The 24,906-nt window shown below is 56.9% G+C and overlaps 1 protein-coding gene across 1 annotated transcript in view; it reads right to left on the bottom strand.

Moving 5' to 3' along the window:
- The window catches only part of ABLIM2 (actin binding LIM protein family member 2), a 149,997-nt gene that overhangs the window by 99,581 nt on the left and 25,510 nt on the right, over positions 1–24,906 (bottom strand). The window contains 2 exon segments of the mRNA XM_089911458.1: positions 934–1,117; positions 9,408–9,551. Coding sequence (XP_089767584.1) covers positions 934–1,117; positions 9,408–9,551 — 328 coding nt within the window.

The following is a 24,906-nucleotide window of genomic DNA, read 5'->3' as shown; positions in this document are numbered from 1 at the left end:
AAGGAATGAAGGGACTGGAACAGACTGTGAAGCTCCTCTCAGCCAGGCTGGGAGGCTCAGGCTTTCTCGTGGAGGCCATGGGGGTGGGGCGGAGGAGTGACAGGCAGAGGGAAAACAGGGACCCCAGTGTGGAGGCCTTGGCAGGACTCCAGGGAGGTGAGTTCTGGGTCTGAGTAAGGCAGTGGCTGGGCCGATTTCGGAAGTTCATGGGGGGGACCTGGGAAGACGCCCATGTTTGGGGCCCGTGTGCCTGGTGGGTTGGGCGCCAGTGCCACCTACAGATCAGGGACTTGGGTACAGAGAGGCAGGGTGTGCAGGTAGGATGTGCCAGGACGGTGAAGGAGAGGGGAGCGACAGTGGGTGGGCACGGAGAGGCCAAAGCGTGGACACTGCAGGCACCAACGTGAGAGGAGACAAGGTGGAGGCTGCGGACAGGAGAGGGGCTGGTTGGGGGGGTGCCGAGAAGGCACAGGCGGGGGGAGGGCACCTTCCCAGAAGCCATCAGAGGCCTCGTGCTGGCAGTCTCAGAACCCACGGGCCTCTGCATCCTGGAAAGAGGGCTTGGTCCTGCGCTGCGGGCAAGGGGTGGGGGCCTGCAAGGTGTGCGGCTGGATGAAGGTGTGCTTCAGAGCAGGGCCAGGGTCCACCTGCCATCCCTTGGCTGGGCCCTGCCTCCCTCCCAGCCATATGAGACAATGGGAGGGAGGGAAGGAGGGAGGGAGGGAGGAGGGAGGGAGGAGGGAGGAGGGAGGAGGAGGGAGGAGGAGGGAGGAGGGAGGAGGAGGGAAGAGGGAGGAGGGATGAGGGAGGGGGAAGAGGAGGGAGGGTGGAGGGAGGGAGGAGGGAGGAGGGAGGGAGGGGTCGGGAGGAGGGAGGGGGAGGGGGAGGGAGGAGGGAGGGCTGGGGAGGAGCTGTTGCAGGTCCCACACTCACCGGCAGACGGCACACACGAAGCAGTTTGGGTGGTAGGTCTTGCCCAGCGCCGACACCACCTCGCCCTCGATGAACTGATCGCAGCTGAAGCAGCGGGTCCCGTACAGTCTCTGGTAGTCCTGGGTGCAGATGTACTCGCCCTGCCGCACGAAGAAGCCGCCCTCGGCCAGGTCACAGCCGCATTCTGGGGACACACGGGAGGGGCCGAGGTAGCAGGTGACCACCAACTCCCCAATCCCGACAGGCCCCAGGAGTATCCCTCACTACACACAGGCTTCGGTGCGAACTCAGGGTGGCTCGCTGAACCCTCGGGGGGCCATGCCCTAAGCACAGACTCCAGCCTGTGCACGGCCTAAGCACGGCCCCTCAGCCTGGAGACGAGTGGCTTTTCTTGTGGAAGCTTCTAGAAAGGGGCACGGACCCGGGATGAGAAGCAGGCTGTGCTGAGGGGCCAGCCCAGCGCCTCCTCGCCTCCTGAGCCCACCGGGGATGCAGTGCTGATGCCCCATGAGCCCCCCCCCCAACCCCCGCTCCTCCAGGTGGGCTGTTCCCAGCAGGAAAATAACAGATGGGGAGGCGGTTCACACCTGAGCACCTACCGCGTGCTAGGCCCTGTTCTGGGTGGGAGGATCCTCTGACCACAGTGAGGCTTCCTGACCCCCCTCCACCCGTCTCCCCCAACATGGACGAGGCCAGACCCCCTGCAAAAGGGAGAGAGGCCGGGCACACTCACACTGACCCCTAATATACCTCCTGCCCCAGGGAGGACCAGGGGGACGTTGCCAGGCGGAGGATGGAGTGCCTGCCCTCAGGACAGGCCCCAGGGCACATGGGAACCGGGCTTGGCTCCATAGGGAGCAGCCTTCGCGCCCTCCCTGCGGAGACCCAGCCTGCCAGCCCGTCAGGGCGGGGTCTTTGTGGGTTGCAGCCCCCTAGCCAGAGCCTTGGAATACCATGTAGCCCATCTTTGAATCAACGCCTAAAAATTTTCACCAAAACTTTAACTGATTGCAGAGGCTGTAGTTTCTGGTGAACTGTAAGGATTGGCATCTTTAAATTTAACTAGCAGATCGTAGATGCCGAAGCAAGACCACCGACCTCTGTTTACAAAACCCAGAGACAGGCTCTGAGTAAAAGCAGGCATTTCACCTTGCTCCTCGTTTGCTAGGAAAGCCTATTGCCATCTCTTTCCCCCACAGAACTGCGTGCACATGTGACGTGTTTTAGAGATGGAAGGCGCCTATGGCTCTCTGCAACAAAAATCCCTCCGTCTACGTGGAAATTGATTTATTCGGAATTTCTTATGGCCACAAGGCTCTAAATATTTAATAGCTTATTCTGGGTAGTGTTGTTATGACTGCTACTAGTATAAAGCTATCAAAACAATACGTATGTTGTAAATTTTGGTAAATTATTATTACGTGGATAGAGGACAAGCTTTTCACAGTGCAGCTCTTGACGACACGGATGGTGGTGGTCGAGGGGAGTTCCTGGTGTCTGATCAAGGGAGCCCCGACTTTTAAACTCCACCTTGTTTGGTGCCCTGGGGGATTGGAAGGCAAGGGCAGCCGAGCAGCCTTCCTCCACTGCAGGTGGCTTCTCAGGCTGGTCAGTTTGGGAAGAGCAAGTGTGGGAGTCTGAATCTCCAAGGGTCTTGGGGTCCCCGGGGGTCAGGTCTGCTTGGTCTGGTCAGCAGTGCCCTTTCAGCTCATGCACCGGTCAGTGCACACGACCCAGGACCTGGGGGCTCCGGGTGGCTCTGCCAGGTGGGACCCACTCAGCTCAGCTCCCACCCCTACACAGGGCGAGGTGGCGGGCCTCTCCCGGGTGTCCCCGTCCCCTCACCTGGGCCACAGGGCTGCCCGTGCTGTTACCCAGTTACAGCCACCAGAGTGGTTGGAAATCCTTCCTTCCACATCGCCAAGGAGCTGTTGGTTCTTTGGACATAAAGCTGAGCAGCTGAAAGCCCAGACTCCAGGGCTGCCCGGGGGATGCAGGCTCCACTCGTGCACTATGCTGTGTGCCCCTGGGCAAATCCCTGATCTCTCTGGGCCCCCAAGTCCTCATCTGGGCCTACTCAGAGGTGAGAAGGGCAGCACTATGCTAGCGTGACATAAGCCCCAAGTTGTGTGGGGCCACCATCCAGGCCATCGTTTTTCTGACGTCACTCACCCCAGGAGACCCGAGGCCGGTGCCCAGCTCTAAATCCTTCTCTCACCCAGCCCGAGAGTGAAAACCCTTTGTTCAGTCTTGCACCACAGGGCTTCCCTGGTGGTGCAGTGGTTAAGAATCCGCCTGCCAATGCAGGGGACACGGGTTCGAGCCCTGATCCGGGAAGATCCCACATGCCGTGGACAACTAAGTCCGTGCACCACAACTACTGAGCCTGTGCTCTAGAGCCCGCAAGCCACAACTTCTGAAGCCCGCATGCCACAACTACTGAAGCCCGTGCGCCTAGAGCCCGTGCTCCACAACAAGAGAAGCCACCGCAATGAGAAGCCTGCGCACCGCAACGAATAGTAGGCCCCGCTCAACGCAACTGAAGAAAGCCTGCGTGCAGCAACAAAGACCCAACACAGCCAAGATAAATACATTTATTTAAAAAAAGAAAATCTTGCACCACAGCGTAGGCCAAGCAGATGTACCCCGACTCGGGAGGCATAGGCTCCCTGAGGCCTCTGTAGGAGAATTAGTGTCTTTTTCAGTAAACGCTGCGTGTAACAATTCAGCCCTTGAGTGATGGGCTGGTTCACGGACACCCTTGGCTCTGGTACTAGGCTCATTTTTTTTCTTTTCTTTTTTTAAAGATTTATTATTTATTTATTTTTTTATTTTATTTATTTTTGGCTGTGTCGAGTCTTAGTTGTGGCACACAGGATCTTCGTTGAGGTGCGCAGGCTTCTCTCTAGTGGCGTGTGAGCTCCAGGGCTCATTTTCTAATCTTCCTAAAGATATGACCGTACTGACTGTTCTTCAAAGGAGAAAAATGTGAAGAGGGATCTAGTGCCCCACTATAACCTGCATCTACATCACGGAGGCACCAGGAGACTGAATTAAAGCAGCTTTCCTGCCCCGAGAGCCGGGCCCGGCCAATGCCACGTCCTCCCTGCCCGGCCCCAGTCATCTCTGCTGCTGACCGGATTGTAGCTGCCTGGGTCCACTAAGGTTGGGGCCAGACAGTAAACCCAGACCTCTGCCTGCTAAAAATCACGAGTCCAAATTCGTTAATAATTTTGAACGTCCTAATCAAGACAATATATTCTCCTTACATTCCATCTGTCTATCCAAGTAGCCGAGACCCAGTGAAGGGCACCAAGCAGCTGTGGGTGACCCGGAGCAGCCCGCCCCCTATCTTTGGCGGTCACTGTGGTCACTTCTGAGAAACGGTCGGGAGGGGGCGGGCCATGGTGGGAAGACAATCTGTACCACTTTCTGGAATACCCTTTGGCATCGACTCAAAGGAATGTGAAAACTGCTCCTACCCTTTGACCCAGTCGTCTCTCTCTGGGACTCTATCCCAAGGAACTGACCATGAACGTCCACGGAAGCTTTATTGCATGGTGTTGGCTGCAGTATCACTACAGTATAATGTAGTAAATAAACGCTGGGCTTTAGAGACAGGCAGCCTGGGCATGAATGCTTCCTCCTGCTGCTTCCTGGCTGTGTGACCTGGGGCAAGTTACTTAACCTCTCTGAATCTCAGAGTCCTCATCTGTAACAAAGGGTTAACCATACTGATCACTCATGGTTGTCAGAGGCATAGGAAACTGACTAGCCCAATGCCGGGCTGGAATCGATGTAAACGTTTAAGAGCTGAGGAATGGCTAAGTCTGCTGCAGGCCAGGCATCTGAAGGAATCTGGGTATATACTGAAATTGATGTTGAAGGATGTATGATGGGGAAAGGGCTTACACAGTCCCTTAAAGAGAATAAATCGGGACACAGAAGTAAATATACAACAGGACTTCAGATTGAAAAGACTCTTAGAAAGGAGAAGATTGGAAGGCTCTCTACCCAAATGCGGACGGCAATTCCCCTGGGGTGGTCAGCCCAGGGATGCTCTTGTCCTGGTGTCTGGGAAGAGGAGACAGTGACTGATGTTAAAACACAAAGCAGCCCGAGAACCCCAGGGCGCTCATGTGAGTTGGAGGGAGCTGGCTCAGGGCAGCGTGGTCCCTGCCAGCCCAGGTCCTGACCTAACCTCTGCCTCAGATACTCCATCTGGAAATAACAGGCTCACGTCACCGGAGATGGCTTCCTGCCGTGACTTTCCACAATTCTGCCATGTGGGCCTGTTCTCATAAACGTCCCTGGAACGCAATCCCTTTGCCCCATTCCCTTGTCACCCCCCAGGTCGCTAAGACCAGCTCTGGGTGTGTCTCTTCATGGTCCCCATGGGGCTGTGTCCTTGTGGACAACCCCACCTGCTGTTACCAAGTTACAGGCAGAGCTGGTGGCCTCTTCCCCCAACACACACACACACACACACACACACACACACACACACACACACACAGGCTTCCCTCCCTCCTGTTTCCTTCGCTCATTCTGCAGTCATGAGCGCGCTCAGTCCTGCTGCCACACAGATCAGAAAACGCCTGCTTTCCTGAGGTCACACATGGTTGTGGCCTCATCTTTTCATCATTTCAGAGTCGGGGCCCTTGTTTCCAGGGCACCACGAGCAGGGTTACAAAAGATCCTGGTTGAAAACAAATGTTCTAGGGACTTTCCTGGCGGTCGAGTGGTTAAGACTCTGCGCTTCCAGAGCCCAGACCTTCTGGCAGGGGGCGCCGGTTCAATCCCTGCTCGGGGAACTAAGACCCTGTATGCTGCGTGCTGCGGCCCCCCGCCACAAAAGTTCTAAAAGCACAGAACTCCACTACACATAAAAGGTCAAGAGAACCAGATTTGTTTTCCTGTGCAAATTTCAGTTGTAGCAATGGTAACAGATTGCATTTTTTCTTGAGGATGTGCTATGTGCTGGATGTTTGCTATGTTTCTATCTTACACAGATTCCCATTTTGTATCGTGAAACTAGAGCTGGCTGGATTTCAAGACAATCCAGAAGCAGACGCCCCCTCACACTCTCGTCCAAGCTGCCGTGGTCTCAGGCTGGGGCCCAGGCCCTTCTCCCCACTGCCCTGGCCTCCCCTCATCAGCACAGCACCCAGTGGTCCATGAAACTAAAACGGACAGGATCCTCCTGTGTTTCTTCTCTCACGGTGTCGGAGCCCAGGTCCTCACGAGGGCCCCCTTCCCCCCAGCCTTCCCCCACTCCCCCCTCCTCATGCTACTCCAGACACACAGGCCTCGTGCTGTCCTGGAACCTGCCAGGCACACTTCCCTGCTTCAGTGTCACTGCACTGGCTGTTCCCTCTGGCTGCAGTGCTCTTCCCTCACCTCCTTCAAGTCTTCAAGCAAAGGTCACCTCCTCCACGAAGCCTGCCCTGATTACCCAATTTAAAATAGTAACTCCCCGGCACTCCCAGCCCCGTCTTTATCTTGCTCTGTGTCTTCCCCTTCCTAGCACTTCACTTTCAGTGTATGACGAAATTTGCTTGTTTATTCTATCTAGTGCTTATTGTCTGTCTCCCTGCCCTAGAATGTGATCTCCGCAAGGACAAGGATGTCTGTTTTGTTCATGGATGCATCCCAAGCACCCAGAACACTGCCCAGCACAGAGTATGTGCCCAATCGGGTTGTTGAATGGAAACTGAGGCTAAGAAACATGTCTAAGACCCACATGAGCTGGGAGTGGAAGAGGTGGGAATTGAACCCAGACCTTCTGGCATCAAAGCCCAAGCCTGAGGCAGCCAAGACGGTCTGGAGAATTATGTGATTTCTTTCACAGATTTTCAGGTTTAACTTTCAGATTTTGAGATGTAAACCAAGGCACATCAAGCCAGTCCCTGGGTGGCAGGAACCCAACACATCGGGTTCTCCCGGATCAGAATTAGACACGATTGTCTTCTGGGCTAACAGACCCTGCTTCGGTTGGCCTGGCAACACACCCACCCAGGGATGAACATGGCTGGAGTCAGTCAGTCCCCATCCTCCCATTACTCTTTGCTGGTGGAGTGGATGTGTGACCTAGTTCTAGCCAGCGAGTCATACAAGAAGCCTGTGTAGGCTTCCAGGGAAAAGGTTCTCCTCCCTGATCGAAGGGAGATTACCCTGATTACCCAATCAGAGTAATCATGCAGGGGGAGGGCCCCTTTGCCTGTGCACACCCCTGCCCAACTTCTTCCCCAGGGCTGAGTGTCAACCTGTGAGGATGTGATGTTTGGAGCTACAGCAGCCATCTCGAGACCATGAGGAGAGTTACTGCTGACATGTTTAAGATGGGGGTGGGGAGTAGAAAAAGAACCTAGTCTTTGATGACTTTTTTGAGCTGTTAAATTAACCAGCTCTGGGGGTGAGGAGGCTACCTCCAGAATTCCTGTTAAGATGATACATATCCATGTAACTTAAGACACTATAAGTTGGGTCTTGTTTTTTATTCATCCAAGAGCACCCTCAATGATTCACAGACTTTGCATTTTCATGAGAGCCTGGATAAAAGATCAGTCTAAGACTATGCAATCCTCAAGCTTCACAAAACACAACTTCTCAAAAACCTGCAGGAAATCTCAGATGCTCCCTGTCACCCCTCAGCAGGTGAAGCAGACATGCCACCTACTGAGGGCAGGGGCCCCGCTACGCCTGCAGGCTGACACGGCACCTGGCACAGAATGAATCTGTGGGTGGGTGGATGCGTGTCCGCCCCCTCCTCACTGGGATGCAGACCCTGCTGGGGGCCCTGCACCCCGTCCCTCCACGCCGGGTCTGGGGCAGAGCTGAGGCTCGTGGGAAGGGCTCCCCCGACTCTCGCCAGCTGCTCCCACAGGTGTCAACCAGGCAAGTCACACGTCACCCTTGCTTCCTTATCTTTAAGTGGAGACAACGCCTCAGCCCCCCTAATACTGGAGGACTTTGGAAGAAAACACACGGAAAGCACTGAGCTCACAGGAAGTGCTCAGCAGGGGTGAGAGAAGGGTGAGAGAAGGTGAGAGAAGGAAGCCTCCTCGGCAGGACCAGCAGGCTCCCTGGCAGCCCCTGAGGTTCAGTCCCCCTCCTTCGGCCCTGCTGCACCTTCCACACTGCGCCCCACACCGCGGGCACAGGCCTGGCCGCCTCCGACGGCCCAGCTCTCCTCTTCTTTCTTTGGCTGAACTTAGAGCCGAAACGCCACCTCCTCCGTGAAGCCTTCTCTGGAAGTTCCCAGATCCCTCCCGGTGGGCCACCTTCCCAGCACTCGGCTTCTACCACTGACACCCAACTATTCCCGGCGAGCTGGTAGATTGATCTCCTCACCAGACCTCACCTGTCAAAGCTAAATCTCACGCCTTCCTATTTAGCGCTTTCCAAAGCCGGGCCTGGTGCACAGTAGGGTCTCCTGAGACCGTGATGGGCTGAGGGGACTCAGGCAGTTAACAGGCCCCATGGTGCTGATAAAAGCCACATCGCTGGATTATCTTACACGTGGCGTATTTCCCATCTTTGCCCATAAAGCCCAGGGGCTCACTGCCCCCGCGGCCCGTCGAGGCCCACATGCGAATGTCTGAGCATCTCCGGACGTCGTTTCAAACCCGCAGGAAAGCAGGCTGTGATGGCACCGCTTGCTGTCCAGAGGTAAGGAAGGAGGGGTTTGCAGGGCCATTAAAAGAATCCTTTCTTTAAAGCTGCCAATTCTTTGGGTTTGGACACTGTGTCAAATTGGTTTGATCTGCCCATCCCTTCCCCAAAATGCTACTTTTCATTTATTCTCAGGAAACTAAATGCAAATACACGAAACCCCATTGTGCACGACAGAATATGTAGTAACTTGAGCGTAGGGAGAAAGGTTAGGCTGGAAGGATGCTCCGAGCAAAGCCTGGCTCAGATAGAGGGATTTCACGTGATTTGTTTTACGTTCTTCTTATCTTTTTGGTATTATCTGAATTTAGTGATATTCATGTTATTTTTTATAATCAGAGAAAAAGCCGTGTTCATTTGGAGTGAACAGTAACGTTCCCAGTCCCGCTCTGGGAGGCTGCAGGGGCGCCCGAGGTTCGTGGCCCAGCTTAGGTCCTGCGCGCCCTGCAGTGCTGAGTTCACGCCACCAGTGACGGCCATTTACCGTGTGGCTACGGGGCCCAAGTGGCCACTTTGCTCTGGCCAGTGGATCACGGACATGGCTACGGCCATCCGAGGACACTGCCCGGGACCTGGACCTCGTCCTCTGACCTTCCCCCTTGGGCAGATGCCCCCGTCACCCCCATAGGGGACACGGGCCACGCTGAAAAGATCACGCTGTTGTATGAAGGTTTGGGATCGGTTTTTCCAGCATCCCAGATCTAACGAGCTTCTGGGGCCCAGCGTGGCAGCTGGGAGGCAGGCTCGGCCATACGGCAGGGCTGCGCCTGGCCCCATCGCGGACACGGGTCGGCACTCACCTTTGCAGACGAAGCACTGGATGTGGAAGTACTTGCTCTGCACCCGTAGCACCTCCCCCCTGCACACGTTCCCGCAGGTGTTACACAGGATCGCCGTGCTGGCCGGCTTCTCCGGGGCACTGCGGGCAGCCTGGGGCTCCGACACTGTGGGGAAAAGGTGCTGTGTTAGAAAATGGGACACGCCGGGCACCGGTGAGCAAACCAGCGACCGTGTGAGGACTCGGGGCCCAACGCATCTCCCAGCACAACCCACAGGGCTTCGGGGGACCAGCGGAGGTCAGGTAATGTGAGACCCCGACAGCGGTCCTGTCCCCCACCTCTGTGTGCCCACCTCCCAAAGGGCAGCCAATCCCCCTGCGGCCTTGACCTGGCACGACCGTGGCCCTCAGGGGTCTGGTGAGCTGGCCAGTCCTTCTGCAGCCAGGGACCCAGGTCCTCTCTCCTGAGAGTGCAATAACCACATCCTCCTGTGAGCTCGCTTTGAATCCCCTCTGTGCCCTGGGGACAGGGACCTGAATATTGTCACTGTCCCCCTTAGAGCCAGCCATGACCTAGGATGGCTGAGGAGGCACTGGAGACCCCCAGAGGGACAGGTCAGGTGGATGGTCAAAGGGCCCAACTGTAGGGCTCCTGGGGTCTGGGCAGGGCCGTCACCCACATCCTCCAAAGGTGCCCGCGGAGGCCGGCGTGCAGGACGCTGGGGCCCACCGCGGGTCTGTGCTCGGGGAGCTCCAGCCCAGGAGTGGCGGCAGCCAGGTGAGTACCAGCTGCAAGCCAAGCGGCAGAGCTGTGGTAGGGGGATGCCTAGGGGCTGGGGACCAGCTCTGTCCCAGCACAAGGAGGCGGTAGAGCCGCAGGCAGAGAGCACAGCCCACGACGGGGCCCCAGCAGCCCGATCCACCCCCCACTCAGGACCAGCCCAAGAAGGCGCAGCCTGCCTCTGGCCAGTCACCTGGGACACCCCTTGTAGCAGCCCCCCAGCCCCCATCAGAGGCCCCTGAGCCCCCTTTTCTCCACTGGGAAGCTCGCCCACTCCTCTGCCTGCCTCTGGGTCTCCGCCAGGCACGTGACGAAGGCTGACCCCCCGCCCAGCCAGCTCTGAGCAAACAGCCTTCGCCTTTCACAAGCGCGGGTCTCCGCTTAGATCCACATCTTCCAGTCCCGCGCTCCCTTCTTGGTCTGGGGTCACTGACCTGAGGCTGAGGCAAGGGCGGGGTGCAGGTGGTGCACCTAGGGGACCCCGGGTGGCAGGAAGGAGTGGGGGCAGTGATGGCATGCTTTGAGCTGGACACCCCCTTGGAGCCCCTCCAGGGTGTCCCTCAGAAGGAAGGGGGCCGGGGCCCCAAAGCTGGAACGCCTGTCTCCCTTTCCTGGGCTGAATGAGTTCTGAGGTTTCTGCAGAGGCTGAAAGAGCCAGGGAGCCGCGGGCACCTGAGGCAGGGAGTCCGCAGGCCCAGGTGCACCACCCACCTGTACACCGCTGGAGCCACAGGGGGGCCCAGGGGAGGTGATGCGGGCCCAGAAGACACCCGCCACCTGGGATGACCCAGATACACCACACTTCATTGGAGAGTTAAGCGTATTCATACACACACACACACACACACACAATACACACGCAGAGACACAAAGATATACACGTACATACACACAGAGACACACATACACACAGAGACACACATACATACATACACAAAGAGACACATACACATACACAAAGAGACACACAGACACACATACACATAGACATACATACACGTACACACACAGATACACATACATACACACGAGACACACACACGTATACACACAGATACACTTTCACAGAGACACAGATACACATACATACACACACACAGATACACACACACACAAACACATACATACACAGACACAACTATACATATGCACCTACACAGACAGACATACACACATACACAGACATACAGATACACACACAGACATACAGATACACACACAGACACACAAATACACACAGACACACACACAGAGACAGACATGCACACATGCACACACACACATTTACATAATCGCTGAACACCAGCACTGATTGAGTATCAGCCCCAGAAGGTCTCCTCATTCTTGTAAAAACGGAGGAGGTGGCTGTCAGACAGGAGGACATTTCTCCATCCAGTTTCCAGCCTGCCCCCCAGGCCCACCAGACCCCGTCCCGTCCCCGGAGCCCCGCTTCTGCAGCACAGGGCTCCCTCCTCTGGGTCCCATCCGCGGTGGGGAGTTTGACCGTGGAGGAGGGCCTGGGCCACGCTGGGAACATCAGGCCTTCCAGGAGGAGGCTCTGAAGACCCCAAGGGTAGCAGGTGTCAGCTGTCTGGGGACAAAAGCCACACAGCCTGGAGACACAGGTGCCAAAAAGGAGACAATGGGCACAAAAAAATCATTTGGTGTCGCCCTTAGTACCCCAGGCCCAGGGTCAAGGCCTGCCTGTGTTTCCAAGGGCGTCAGGACCAGACGGCAGACTGGACCGTGCAGAGCCCAGCGAGGGCCCCAGAGCTCTGTCTGCCGTCCTGGGAGCTGTGCTGACATTTCCACTCTGATTTAAGCACCAACATACGATGATCACAGAAACTGCCTCATCCAGTACTTAGTAAAATTGGTAAAAGGGGGCAGAGAGCAAGGATGTCCTGGGCTAGAATTTAGGACTCCCTGTGCGGAACGAGCCATTGGACTTGAAGTTTGAAACCTCAGGCGGAGCCGGCTCATGGCTGTGCAAGGGCAGCCCCAGGGCTCACATGGGGCTGATGGGGCCCTGAGTCACCCTGTCCACACTGAGGCTAAATCAGGATTTGAGGGCGTGGCCGCAAAGATCTTCAACACTATTATCTTTTCATCCATTACGCATACAAAGGACCATGTGCCTCATGTCTCCATGGATAGCCAGGCAAGGTCTACCCACCACCCACGTGGTCGTGGTGGGGGATCGGTGTCAGAGCCCTGGGCGCAGACGGCCGGGTGCAGCCCAGCTTCACCTCCTACATGCAGTAACCTGGAACTCCCAACCGTCTGTCCATCTGCCATCCGCCCCCTGCTCACAGCATCTACCCCAGGGGATGCTAGGACCATGGAAAGAAATGTTTGTCTAGCAAGCAGCCCAGGGTCCGGCAGACCATAAACGCTCAATACACAATAGCCATTGTCATTTTCAAGGATACACGGCCTGACATCACCAGTTTCCTGGTTACTGGAAGTGCTGTTTGATTTGGGGTGAAAGCTGCTTTAGGAGGATCGTTTTTATGGAAGCACCAACTCTGCCCGCCTGGCGCGACCTCCACAACCTGCTGGGGCCTCTGGTGGCAGGGCGAGAGAGCAGGGTGCTGCCCCCTGGTGGTGGGAAGTAGACACTGCACAGAGGGGGCCTGTCTGTGCAGGTACCACCCGCGCAGGTGTTCCCTCCAACCCGCATCTGCCCCCTTGGCCCTGGGATCACAGCCTGAGAATCCTGTGGATTTGAGGCGTGGGCCTTATTACCCCTCAGGATGGACTTACTCCTCGAACCTCCTGCAGCTGCCTGATTGGGTGCTTTGCAAAGGGGACTGGTGCTCACGGCAGCCGGCAGACCAAGCGCTGTGGTCACTGCCGCCCGGCGAGTGGACTGGGGCCAAGGAGCGGCGGCCCAGCTGGTACGTGACTGCAACAAGGAGGGATCGGGACCCTCACGTGGCAGGACAGGACAGGGGTGGGCCCCTAGACAGGGATGCGACAGTTCTGGCCAGACCACATTACATCAAGAACTATCAAGACGTGAGCTATGAAGCCATCTGAAGGCACCTCAGATGCATGCTGCTAAGTGACAGAAGCCAGTCTGAAAAGGCCGCACACTGCGTGACTCCAACCCTATGACGTCATCAAAAAAGGCAAAACCGCAGAGACCGTAAAAGATCATCGGTTGTGAGGGGTGGGGAGGGAGGGATAAGTAGGTGGCACACAGGGGTGAATACACGTCGTTATACGCTGGTCCAAACCCAGAGAACACTCAACACCAAGAGCGACCCCTGATGTAAACCGTGCACTCTAGTTAATAATAATATATCAAAACTGGTTCGTCCGTCGTAACAAATGGAGCACACACACACATCACAACAATACAACAGCAGATGCCAACGGGGAAACTGGGGATTTGGGGTGGGGTGTATATGGGAACTCCTTACTTTCTGTTCAATTTTTCTATAAACTGAAAACTGCTCTAAGAAATAAAGTCTATTAAAAAAAAAAAAACTTAAAAGAGAGAGAGAAACGGAGAGAGACACGAACTACCACACTCCAGACCTAACCCTGAAGGCAGCAGGCTCATTTCTCTACGATTTCTGGATTGGCTGTAACATTTCATTTAACAAGTCTCTGACTGCGATGATAATAATAACGTAAAACATAAAGTCAAGTGGTAAAGGATCAATCACATGGGGCCGTGACTACTTAATCCCCCCGGGATAATGAAATCCCAGCCTGGGGAGCCTTGCTGGGAAGAAAAGAACGATTACCGGTAACATGAACACAGAACTCACGTTCACAGTGGAGGGACGTGGCTTCCTCGGGTCTGCCCTGGCAGTCGCTGTGATCCCGCCTCTATAATCCCTCCGGGTACAGTCCTGATCTGCCCCCAGGTACACGAGGCCTGGAGGAACCAGGACGGAGGCCGGCAGGGCCGGGTTTGGAACCCACCCACCGTCCAGGGGCAGCTGTGTGACCTTGAGAGCTGACTGAGCTCTGAGAAGCCTCTGTGTTCACGACTAATTTGGAGCCTGGTCTCAGGAGGCATCATGTAGAACCCAGTGAAGTGGAGAAAGCTTCTGGTACAATGCCTGACAGGTGTGGGGACCAACAGCTGCTGGCTTAGTCCTTCCGGGTCTCAGAGGCAGACCCGTGACTTGGGGGTGGGGAGGGGCAGAGGCTGTCGGGAGGGGGCCACACCTTTGCTCCCTCAGCAGCCTCCTCGGAAGCTTGTCCTAGGTTTGTCTTTGGCCTCGGTCCGCGGCTGGGTGGGTGAGCAGGAAGGGGGGGCAGCCTGCACTGACCCCAGCTGCCCCCCTCCCTGGCTGTCACCCTGGGCAGGCCAACATGACCATACAGAGCCTCAGTCTTCCCTTCTATAAAATGGGGGTATGTATTCCTAAATGTGGGACCCTTGTCTGGGTCAGAGGAGAACACACATGAGGCCAGCGACCACCTGGGCGCCTGCTGGGTAAGGCAGGCACAGGAGGGAAGGACTGTGATGGGGTGCAGGTGACACAGTTGCTCCCTCCAGAGAGGGTCTGATGGCGATCTCTGGATCAGTGGGGGCTTCTCGACACTGACCTCTGCTCCCCTGCGCTTGGCCCAGCTGGGGCCAGTCCTGATGTTCCAAATGGGATCCACCCAAATCCAGCACTGGGCCTCGCTGGTGCTTGCCTTGGGAAGCAGGCATGGTGGCTGAGCCCCACAGGCATCACTGCCAAGGTCAAGTTCTCAGCTCCATGTCCATCCTGGCGGGCAGACCCCCAGGACACTGGGCAAGAGCGTCAGGGGGCTTGTAGGTTTCTTTACTGTGACAGGTGGGGCCTCAACACTGTCTGCCCAGCGAGCTGGGGGAGCTCGCCTCTGGCCGGGTTACCCACCAAACACTCCATCCTCCCCTCCACTCCATTCGCACAGACCCACCTGGGTGCGGTTTCCCACTTTGTTCATAGTAACTCACCAAGCTGGCAACAGTGAAGACACACAAGCAAATGTGCCATGTGCTCCTGTCATGGGACCTGGGAGCCAGCTGTGATGCCACCTGAACATGTGTCCACCATCTCTCCTCCACGGGATCCTCGCTTGTGCAGGGAGCATGGCGGGCCCTGCCTTCTCCTGGCAAGGAGCATCTACCCTGACCCTTCACGGTGCCAAGGAGCGTCTACCCTGACCCTTCCCGGTGCCCTAACCACGGAAACTGCAGGTCACCTCGACCTCATTCTGACGGCAAAACTGCAGGGTGCTCGGCCAAAGTGCGTTCAACTCCAAACACCAAACAATAAAGCTCTGCTTCTTCTTGTTTGCTGTTCATTCATTCATTCACCCAACAAATGTCTGAGACCTACTATGTGCCCGGATTCCACTGGAACAAAACAGACCCAGCCCTGGCCATCATTTGGTCCATACCACACCCCACAGGAATGGCCTATCACCCCCATTTCACAGATGAGGACATGGTGTCTCAGAGATGCACGGGGATTTTCCCAAAGCCACAGGGCTGGATTAGGGACTCAGCTGGGGTCTCCCCTCTGGTGTCCGATGCCACCATCCCCTCTGCCACCTGCTGGTCTGCAAGTCCCAAATCATGGGCTCACCTGTTCACCAAACAGGAACAGAGGAGCTGGTGGGCATCCGGGGAGGCGGGTATGCAAACTGGCCAGGCACGGGTGTAGGCAGGCGGCAGGAGAGGGGACATACCGGGCCCAGGGAGTGGGCATGGAGGGGGCAGGTGCCCCTCTTCTTCCAGCGATTCATCTCATGTCTCACCTCCCAGACAGCACAGCACACGTCGTTCTGTGGTCCTTGGGGACTTTTTCAACTGTTTATCTCCACTCTCCCTCAAAGGCTCTGCATTTGGTCCTGTCCCTTCTCGAAGGGCCCAGTGAATGCTGGACCCCTGAGCAGGCACTGCTGGGTTGGTCAAAGACCAACAGCCCACGTTCAGCTTGTTTTCCAGGGTTTGCTCTTGAGGCAAATCCACCTTGATATCAGGAGGTGGAGCTCCCTGCATCCTTGGGGATTTAACTGGAACCCATGCTCCATCAGCCGGGGAGCTTTTGTAGAGCTCTCCACCCTGCTCCCTGTATTATGCAAACAGCTGGCTTGGGGTTTCCACATTGTATGACTCTGTTCTACTGTTGAAAGCTTTGGAAGACCATGCATCACACCCTCTCCTGAGAGTCCCATCTGCCTAGAGCGGCTCCCAGGCTCACCGTTCTCGCCTCCCCTCAGGCCTTTCTTTCTAACCGTGACAATGAGCAGAGAACTATGGCGGGAGGCACAGGGCGGTGGGGAGGTGAACCTGTGTGTAGTCAGGGAGGGCTTCCAGGAGGAGGTGACACAAGATGCACAGGTGCCTTCTGGGACAGCAGCAAGCACACATCACTGTGCTCATCTCCATACAATACTGACCGATTTGGGTGGCCCTTGCCGACTGGACATCTGCCTCTCTGGCCTGAAGTCCCCCAGGGCCAGGGGCCAGGTCTGAGAAGTGCGGCTCCCTAGGACTGGGTACCAGTGCAGACAGAGCAAGATGCACTCAGCCAGGCCTGGCTGGGAGACGGCTCTCACATACCACGTGGCCACAAGCATCCTTGCAGCTAGCACGCCCTCCAGCACAGGGGTTTCTTTAGACTGGTTTTCTAAACATGGAGCTAATGACACAAAGGCCTTAGGGGTTCTGTCTCCCCTGCCCTCAGGATGTCCTCTATAGGTTCAGGAATAGGCCGGGAGCTCACTTCCCGCCCTCCCAAGCGTTGTGTGTTGGAAAATCAAGCCAAATCACACGTCATTACTTCCATCTTAGCCTCCTTAAGGGCTGACTGCTAATTATAACCAGGAGCCAGTAAGCGGCTCTCTGTTGCCACCTGTTCTCACCAAGGCCATCAGTAGCCTGGACCCAGCCAGCCGGCTGTGAGGGTCTCAGGCTGTCCCTGCACTGCCAGACCTCTCTGACTCTTCAGGCACGTCATTCATCTGTCCTCCATCCAGCGAAGACAGCTCTGAGTTCTCTTTGCACTGGGACAAGTTTATTACCTTCTGGGTCTGGTTCCAGAAACTGGTCCTGCCTGCTCCAAATTCAACCAGAGCTGTCCTAGCCAGTTCCCATGAGGCTATCTCGCTTAAATCCCCCAGGCGCCTGGGGCCCAGCTGCTTAGCCCGGGGAGATGCCAGGTTAGACTGCAGGTCAGCTGTCCTGGCCCCCAGTGACCAAGGGCAGAGCTCAGGTGGAGTCACTGCGGGGAAAACCCCAGATTCCTGCTTCATGCGGGGACCCCCATAGCCAGACATGATAACCCCACAGTGACCAGGAAGAGAAGCCACCGTGGATTTCCCAGGAGGCTTTGAAGGTCCAACCAGTGAGGGCAGTGGGAGGCCAGCTGTGGGCCAAGGGCTCTGGGTGGCCATTCACCCCTGGGCCTCGCCTATCATCTGTACAGGGCAGCTACAGCTCTGTGATGGAGTGGGGGTCAGACAGACTCTCTCCCAAAGCTGTCCTCAGGGGTCCCAGCACCAGCCTTGGCTCCCACCATGCCCTCCTGGGGGTGCTGTGCCTGCCCATCGCTGCCTGTGAAAACGCAGCTCAATCTTCAAGGCCCCCGTCCAGGGCCTCTTCTGTACCGATCCACTGTGTGCCGAGCGTCTCCCATAGCACAGTGATCCTGTAAGAACATGTACCCATTTTACAGGTGTGAAAACCGAGGCACAGCAGGTGAGGGGACTTGCCCATCGTCCCCCTGGGTCACGGACTGTGCAACCTCGGACAAGTCAGGTCACCTCTCCACAATGGTGAGTAAGCCTCTGACTCGCAGAAGGTAGTCTGGGCTCCCCAGGTGGAGACACCCCTGGAGGCTCCTGTCTGCTTGCCGGGTCCCCCTAAAGACCTATACCGACCCAGTTCCCCTGGACCATCCTGGGCGCTGCTTGCTGTCCCAGCACAATTATTCTATCCAACGTGTCTCAGTTGGGGTAATGAATCCAGGGTCCCCATGCCCACAGTGGCAGTACTGATGCTTGGGTCCTTTTCTGGCAGGTCAGGGTCCCAAGACCCCCCATGACCGAGAGGTGGGGGGACATTCACGAGGTTAAACTCCACTGACCCCGGGAGGCCGAAGAGTCAGAAGGGATTTCTAGCTGAGCGAGAAGAGCTTGGCTTCTAGATTCCAGCCAACTCCGCTCAGAACCCCGGGGGGCCCCGTGAGGTGCGGTAGAGTCCCTGAAGCCGCAGGACTCTGCCTGTCCTGAAGCAGGGGAGCCTTCGGACAAGGTCACTCTCAGCCATATAGTGATGGCCATGGGGTCACAAGCAGCCCCACTGAGCCTGAAATGAGCCTTACTCCGGGCTGGGGCTGGGGGTCGGGCGGTAGAGGAGGGGTGACAGGAAAAGGAAAACCAGCGAGCCGCCCTGTCTCCCTCACTCTTAGAGTGTGTTAGCTGGAAAACGTTGGGGGAGCTCCTACGAGGCCACAGAAAGGAACTCATCTGTGATGGATTGAACTATGTCCCCCAAACTCACGTGCTGGAGTCCTAGCCCTCAGCACCTCGGAATGTGACCTGATTTGGAGAGAGGTGACTGAGTTAAAGTGAAGCCATTTGGGTGGGTCTGGATGCAATACGACTGTGGCCTTATGAACGGGGAACTAGGGCACAGAGACGCACAGAGGGAAGATGGTGTGAAGCACAGGGGGAAGGACGGCCATCTGCACGCCAAGGAAGCCACGCTGGGAACACCTTGATCTCGGACTTTTGGCCTCCAGAACTGTCCAAGAATAACGTCTATTATTTGTTACGGTGGCCCCAGGAAACCAGCCCTGTGGGGAGAAAGAGCTGGAGCAGGGCCTGGGACGTGCCGGCTCCCCGCTTCCGGTCGGAGCCTGTCTTCCTCTGTAGAGTGGGCCAGTGACGCTGCCCCAGGCTGGGCTTCTGGAGGCTGGCACGTGGCAGGGGCTTGGCAGGGGTGGTGTGTGCTGGATTGGGGGGGGGGTGTCCTTCCAGAGGCAGAAGCTGGGAGAACACGGCAGTGAACAGCCCCCTGGAAGCTCAGGCTGCCCACAGGGGCGCCCAGTCACCTTCAGCTTGAGTTTCTAGCAACGCACAGACTCTTGAAGCTTCTAGCAGCTGGTCCAGGTGCCCTGGCCACCCACGTCCCTGGAGGGTGTTATTTCATCGCCGGAAGAGCAGCCCTTCCTGACCGGAGAGGTGTCTGAGGATCTCACGGGCAGCGTTCCGGAAGGTCAGGGCTTAGGGGGCACCTGGGCCCATCCCCTCTCCCCACACACAGGGAGAGCCACAGATGGCAAGTCTGAGGCCAGGCCAGGACCGGGGCTCGGGTCTCTGGGCTCCCAGGCCAGTGCGTGTCCCTGGTGTCACCTTGCCGTGAGCCAGGGTGGCCACCACTGGACCAACAATGTACGCCTCGGGCCCAGCACACAGAAGATGCCCCATAAAGGTTCCTTAAATCTAATGGGAAACAGGGAATGCGTGTGGTGAGTCGGAGCACATTACAGCGCCCTGCGGGGGTGAAAATTCATAGTCTGAGTGACAATATCTATTGTCTTTCAGCTCTTGTGCCCAGACTAAGGGCCAGGCACTGCGCTGGGCGATTCCCACCCATGATCCGGGTCACAGAGCTGGAAATGGGCACACAGCACAGCTGGGACTGGAACCCAGGCCTGCAGGATCCCAAGCCCCAGCTGTCAACTCCCACTGAGAGGGTCTGTGAGGGCTGAGCTAATCCCACCAGGGACCCTTACTCTCCAGGCTGTGTGCCGTGAGACACCGCAGTGTGGGAGCCCGTATCCTACAGATATATATACAGAATAACGCTTTCAAGGTCCACCCCCGTTGCAGCAGGTGTCAGTGCTTCATTCCTCTTCATGTCCAAATAACTCTCCACTACATGAGTCGTTGATTTGGGGGCTGTGTCCACTCTGGGGCTGCTCCAGGTAAGCCGCTCTGAGCATCATGCACCATCGCTTTTGTGTGGACACGTTTCCCTTTCTTGCTGGGTCATTCGGTAACTGTTTAACCACTTGAGGAAGTGCCAGCCTATTTTCCTGAGTGGCCGAACCATTTCACCTTCCCACCAGCAGCTTCTCCACGCCTTTGCCAGTATCGGTTACCCTTGGTCCTTTTCATCACAGTCACCCTGGTGGGTGTGAAGTCTGTCTCACTGTGGTTTTGGATCTGCACTTCCCGGTGACTAATGATGTTGAACATGTATCTCATGTGCTTGTTCACTATTTGAATATCTTCTTTGGAAAAATGTCTATTCGGATCCTTTGTCTGTCCATTGAATTTGGTTCTTTTCTGACTGAGTCATAAGGGTTGTTTACATATTCTAGATACAAGCCTCCCATCCGACATATGATTGGCAAATATTGTCTCCTATTCTGTGAGTTTTGTTTTCATCCTCCTCGTAATGTTCTTTGCAGCACAAGGGTGCTTAATTTTGACGAAATCCAATTCATCTATGTTTTCTTTTGTTGTTTGTGTACGTAGTGTCATTTCTAAGAAACCATTGCCCGATCCGAGATCACAAAGGCTTATCCTTACATTTTCTTCTAAAAGTTTTATAGTTGTGTTTTTTTTTTTACTTTTAGCTCTTATTATAATCTTACATAAAGAGAATCACATTTCCCTTACTGCTATTTTTATCACAAGATGCCATTTCTTCATCGGTGAATCGGGAACAACAGTGCATATTTCACCGGGTTTGTGCAATTTTTAATATTATATTGTTTTGCCCTTTGCCCATCATCTGGCGAAAGCACAGCAGGGAGTGAAGGGCATTGCGTTCTCAGCTGAGCGGGGAGACCTGCCCAACCACCGCATGGAAATTCCATTTGAGAAATGAACATCGTCACATGTCTCAGCTCCCGGAATCTGCCGCTATTTTCAGAACAATCCAGTACACTGAGCAGGTTGGGGGATGTTACCTGACCCCAAGCCACCTGGTGCTCTAAGTCCTGGAGTGAGACCTCCACGGGGGGCTGAGCCTGGCCAGGCCAGGGGCCACCCACAGCTACACGCTTTGGGGGGACAAAGATGGAGGGTCTGCGATGCTGGTCCACAGCACCCTGGGAGGGAGGAATGTAATCACCCCCATTTTACAGAGGGGGTCCTTGAGCCCCCCCGGAGCGGGGAAGCACCCTGATCAGGGCCACAGTGAGGTCAGGCCAGAGGCAGGGCTGGAAGCTTCACTGGTCTGGCTTCAAAGCCACTGCTGCTGCCCCACCCCAGAGCTGCTTCCTTCAATAAAAATCTCCTGAGTCTCTCAGCGTGTGGGATGCTGACGGGGACATATGGACGAGGGGTCCCGGATCCTGCCTCTGGACAGACTCCACAGCCAGAAAGGAGGACGCCAGTGAGGGCAAGGCTCTGCTGTGGCTGCCCAGAGAGGAGGGGTCCGCTGGGCACCGAGCCTCGCGCCCAGACGGAGGCTTGAGGACCAGGGAGCATTTCAGCCTGCAGGCTGGACCCCGGCTGGAGCCCCTGCACACCTTGGGCTCATGGAGGCTCCACCCACCTCTCTGCTTCTGGGGGTCCAAGCTCCTTTCCCTGTCCCTCCCCCTCCCCTCCGCCATCTCACTCTCCCACCCCGACCCTGCCCCAGAGCTTTCTCACCTGTCAACAGGTGGGGTTTGAGTGGATTACAAGTTACTTACTGTTTCCGTCTAACTAGCCTGGTGGGCCCTGTTCTTTGCGTCAGCACCGGAAGGACTGAAGTCTTTTACGATATTCCTTAAGGCCGGTTTCTCAGCCTCGGCCCAACTAACATTTTGGGCTGGACCCCTCTTCTGTGGGGCCGCCCCGTGCACTGCCAGATGGTGAGTGGCGTCCGTGGCCTCCATCCCCCAAGTGCCTGTGGCACCCCTACCCCCGCCAAGCTGTGACCATCAGAAGTGTCTCCAGATGTTGCCAAAGTCCACCCGGGGAGCAAAGCCACCCTTGGTCGAGAACCAAGAACCGCCTTAAAGGAAAGAAAGGGAAGGCGGGAAGGCGCAGAGGCCGAGGGCCCAGGGACTCGGCTGGACTATGGGATCCAACTGCAACACTCACCACGGTGCAACGCTGGACCAGGCCCTCCCCTTCCCCCAGTCTCAGCTTGCTCATCTGTAAAACGGGTCACTGCACAGGGCTGTCATCAGGAGTTCACAAGAGAGTCCCCGGGGCCGGGCATACAGTCGGCGTGCGTGAGCGCCGGTCCTCTGTGTCTTTATAAACAGAGGCAGAGCTCACGCTGCCCCCCTCGTGTTGGACCCCGAGCTTATCTGGGGGACTGGAGACTTCTAGTTAGAAAAGAAGCCATCCTCTTGGGCTGATGGTCCCAGTGGACAGGGCAGTGTGGGCCTTACCTGTCCCTCCTCCGGGCATCCCCATGGACTGTGGCCTCCACCCGAAGGGCCAGGACCCTGGAGGCTGCCGGCGGCAGCTGGGCGAGGGCTCGAGCCTCTGAGGCCAACATGGCTCCAGAGGGACATGCCAGAGGGTCACGTGGCAGCTGCCCACCCTCATGCCCGAGGAGGGACGGGCCAAGCCCTTCCCAGCACACCGAAATAGACTCCCACCCGGCTCCAGAATGCACCTGTTCCCAGGCGTCCGGGAAAGGGACTTTGCAAAGGCAGTGGGGGAGGGACTGGGGGAGGGCCGGGACCATCTACTGTCCCGTGTGCCAGGTGCAGCCCACAAGCCTTCCCAGCCCCTCCCAGCCAGTACCCGTGTCCTGGGGCTGCCTGACAAAGCGACAAAGCCCCACAAGCTGGGGGCTTCACCAGCAGACATTTATTCTCTCCCAGCCCGGAAGCCTGAAGCCCAGAAGCCCGAAACCAGGGCGTAGGCAGGGCCACGCTCTCTCAAAGGCTCTGGGGGGGATGCTGCCCTATATCGGCCAGTTTCTGGGGGCTTGTGTCCGCATCACTGCCATCGCCGCCTCTGTCCTCACATGGACGTCTCTCTGTACGTCTCTGTGTGTCCTTTTCTGTCTCTTATAAAGACGCCAGTCACTGGATTTAGAGCCCACCCTCTTCCAGGATGACCTCATCTCCATCCTTATGTTAATTACATCTGCAAAGACTCTAGTCCAAATAAGGTCACAGGTGGACCCTATTCCAGGTGGACATGAGTTTGGGGCCGACCTACTTAACCCACTCCACGGCCCCTGCGTGCCAGAGGGGAAACTGAGGCTTGGGACGCTTGGGAGACCAACGGGAGGCCGCTGGGCATGGAAGGCAGCACTGGGGTCCTGCCCGGGTCTGGCTGACAGCCTGGTCCCTTAGGTGACCCCCGTTCTCCTTGGTGCCCCTCTGCTAGACTCGGCTTTAAGATCTCCTGGGGCAGAAATGCGATGTGACCTGTCAGCTACGTAAGCAGGAAGCACCGCCTTGCCCCCAGCACGCCGCCGCAGCATAGAACCCGCAGGCATTATCCTGGCTAATCATGCACGTGATGGGTGCAAACCGAGCCTAGTGAACCCGGGCCAGGACCCCACAGCTGAGAGGCTCTGGGGCCACGCCCTCAAGCCCGAGTCACATTTCCCACCACTCTGCCTGCCGAGGCCCTGGGTGGGCCGTGTCACCCCTCCACCAGCACCCAGCAGAAAATACCTCATCCCATTGGCTCTGAAGGGTCGGAGCAGGTGCTGGCAGCCAGCGGGGACTTTCCTGGCCTGATGTGACTTTCATTACTCACACTAGCCTGAAGCTCTCCACCCAGTGGACGGGGCATGGTAACCAGTACCCCTGTAGCAAACGCCAGGGCTGCAGAGCATCACCGCCAGGCCCACGGGTCCCGCAAGTGGGTACAGATGACGTATCCCAGGCAGAGGATGGCAGCCCCTCGTGCTTGTAAGTGAGAAGAGTTTCTCCAATCGTTTATTCTGCAGCTATCTACGCCCTGCGGCCCGTGCCCAGCGCAGGGCAGAAACGACAACAGTGTCGGTGACAATGACAGCAGTCCCCACTCAGCAAGCCCCATACCCTGCACCACACCTGAGACAGGAACTGTCATGTCCTTACTTTCCCAACCTGAGAGTCAGACGGGGAACGAGGGGCAGCACGGTGGGTGACCAGTGCCCGATCGAGGGTAACACAGAGCGAGCTCCCGGAGGGTCGAGGGGATCCCTTGGAGGAGAGAACCCCGGGAGATTCAGAGGCCAGGGGGCGGCTAGTTGCTCAACAGCTGGAAGGGTGAGCCAGACAGAGGGAACGGCCTGTGCGAGGTTGGAAAGGGGGCGAGGCCAGTCCACATTCCCGGGAGGACGGGCGCCCTCGGCTACACGGAGCTGGGGTGGGAGGTGGGCAGGGGCCAGGGCAATGGACAGTCCAACGCAAAGAATGGGTGTCACCCTGAAAACGAGGGAGGCTGAGGGTTTGCCCAGGCGTCTGAAAGAATTGTGGCAGGAGGAGCTGTGGGTACCATCCATCCACTGGGCAGGTGCTGCTTCGGCTCTGGAAACAGCACGGCCCTGGACAGTCACAAGGACCCTCGGAAGGACCTGCTCCCCCCCCCACGAGCCCCACCCAAGGACAGCGTGGGCGCGAACCCCAAGCCCGCTGGCTCCCTGGGAGAGCACCCGGCAGGGGGCCAGCCCTCTGCCTTTGGGCCACACTTCCCCAGGGCCGGCATCCTCCCCACCAGGGTCCCCCACGGGCCTGGTGCTTCCTGTCCACCTTGGCCGGAGGCCAGGACACCTGTGCATGGGACCATCTGCCACAACACTGCAAGAAGAGCCTCCCAGGAGATGGGCACG

This window comes from Delphinapterus leucas, chromosome 5 (genome assembly GCF_059928025.1).
Source record: "Delphinapterus leucas isolate spDelLeu-1000000601 "Yukka" chromosome 5, BTC_Dleu_Yukka2, whole genome shotgun sequence".
Lineage (NCBI taxonomy): Eukaryota > Metazoa > Chordata > Mammalia > Artiodactyla > Monodontidae > Delphinapterus > Delphinapterus leucas.
This window is presented reverse-complemented; position numbering and strand designations above follow the sequence as displayed.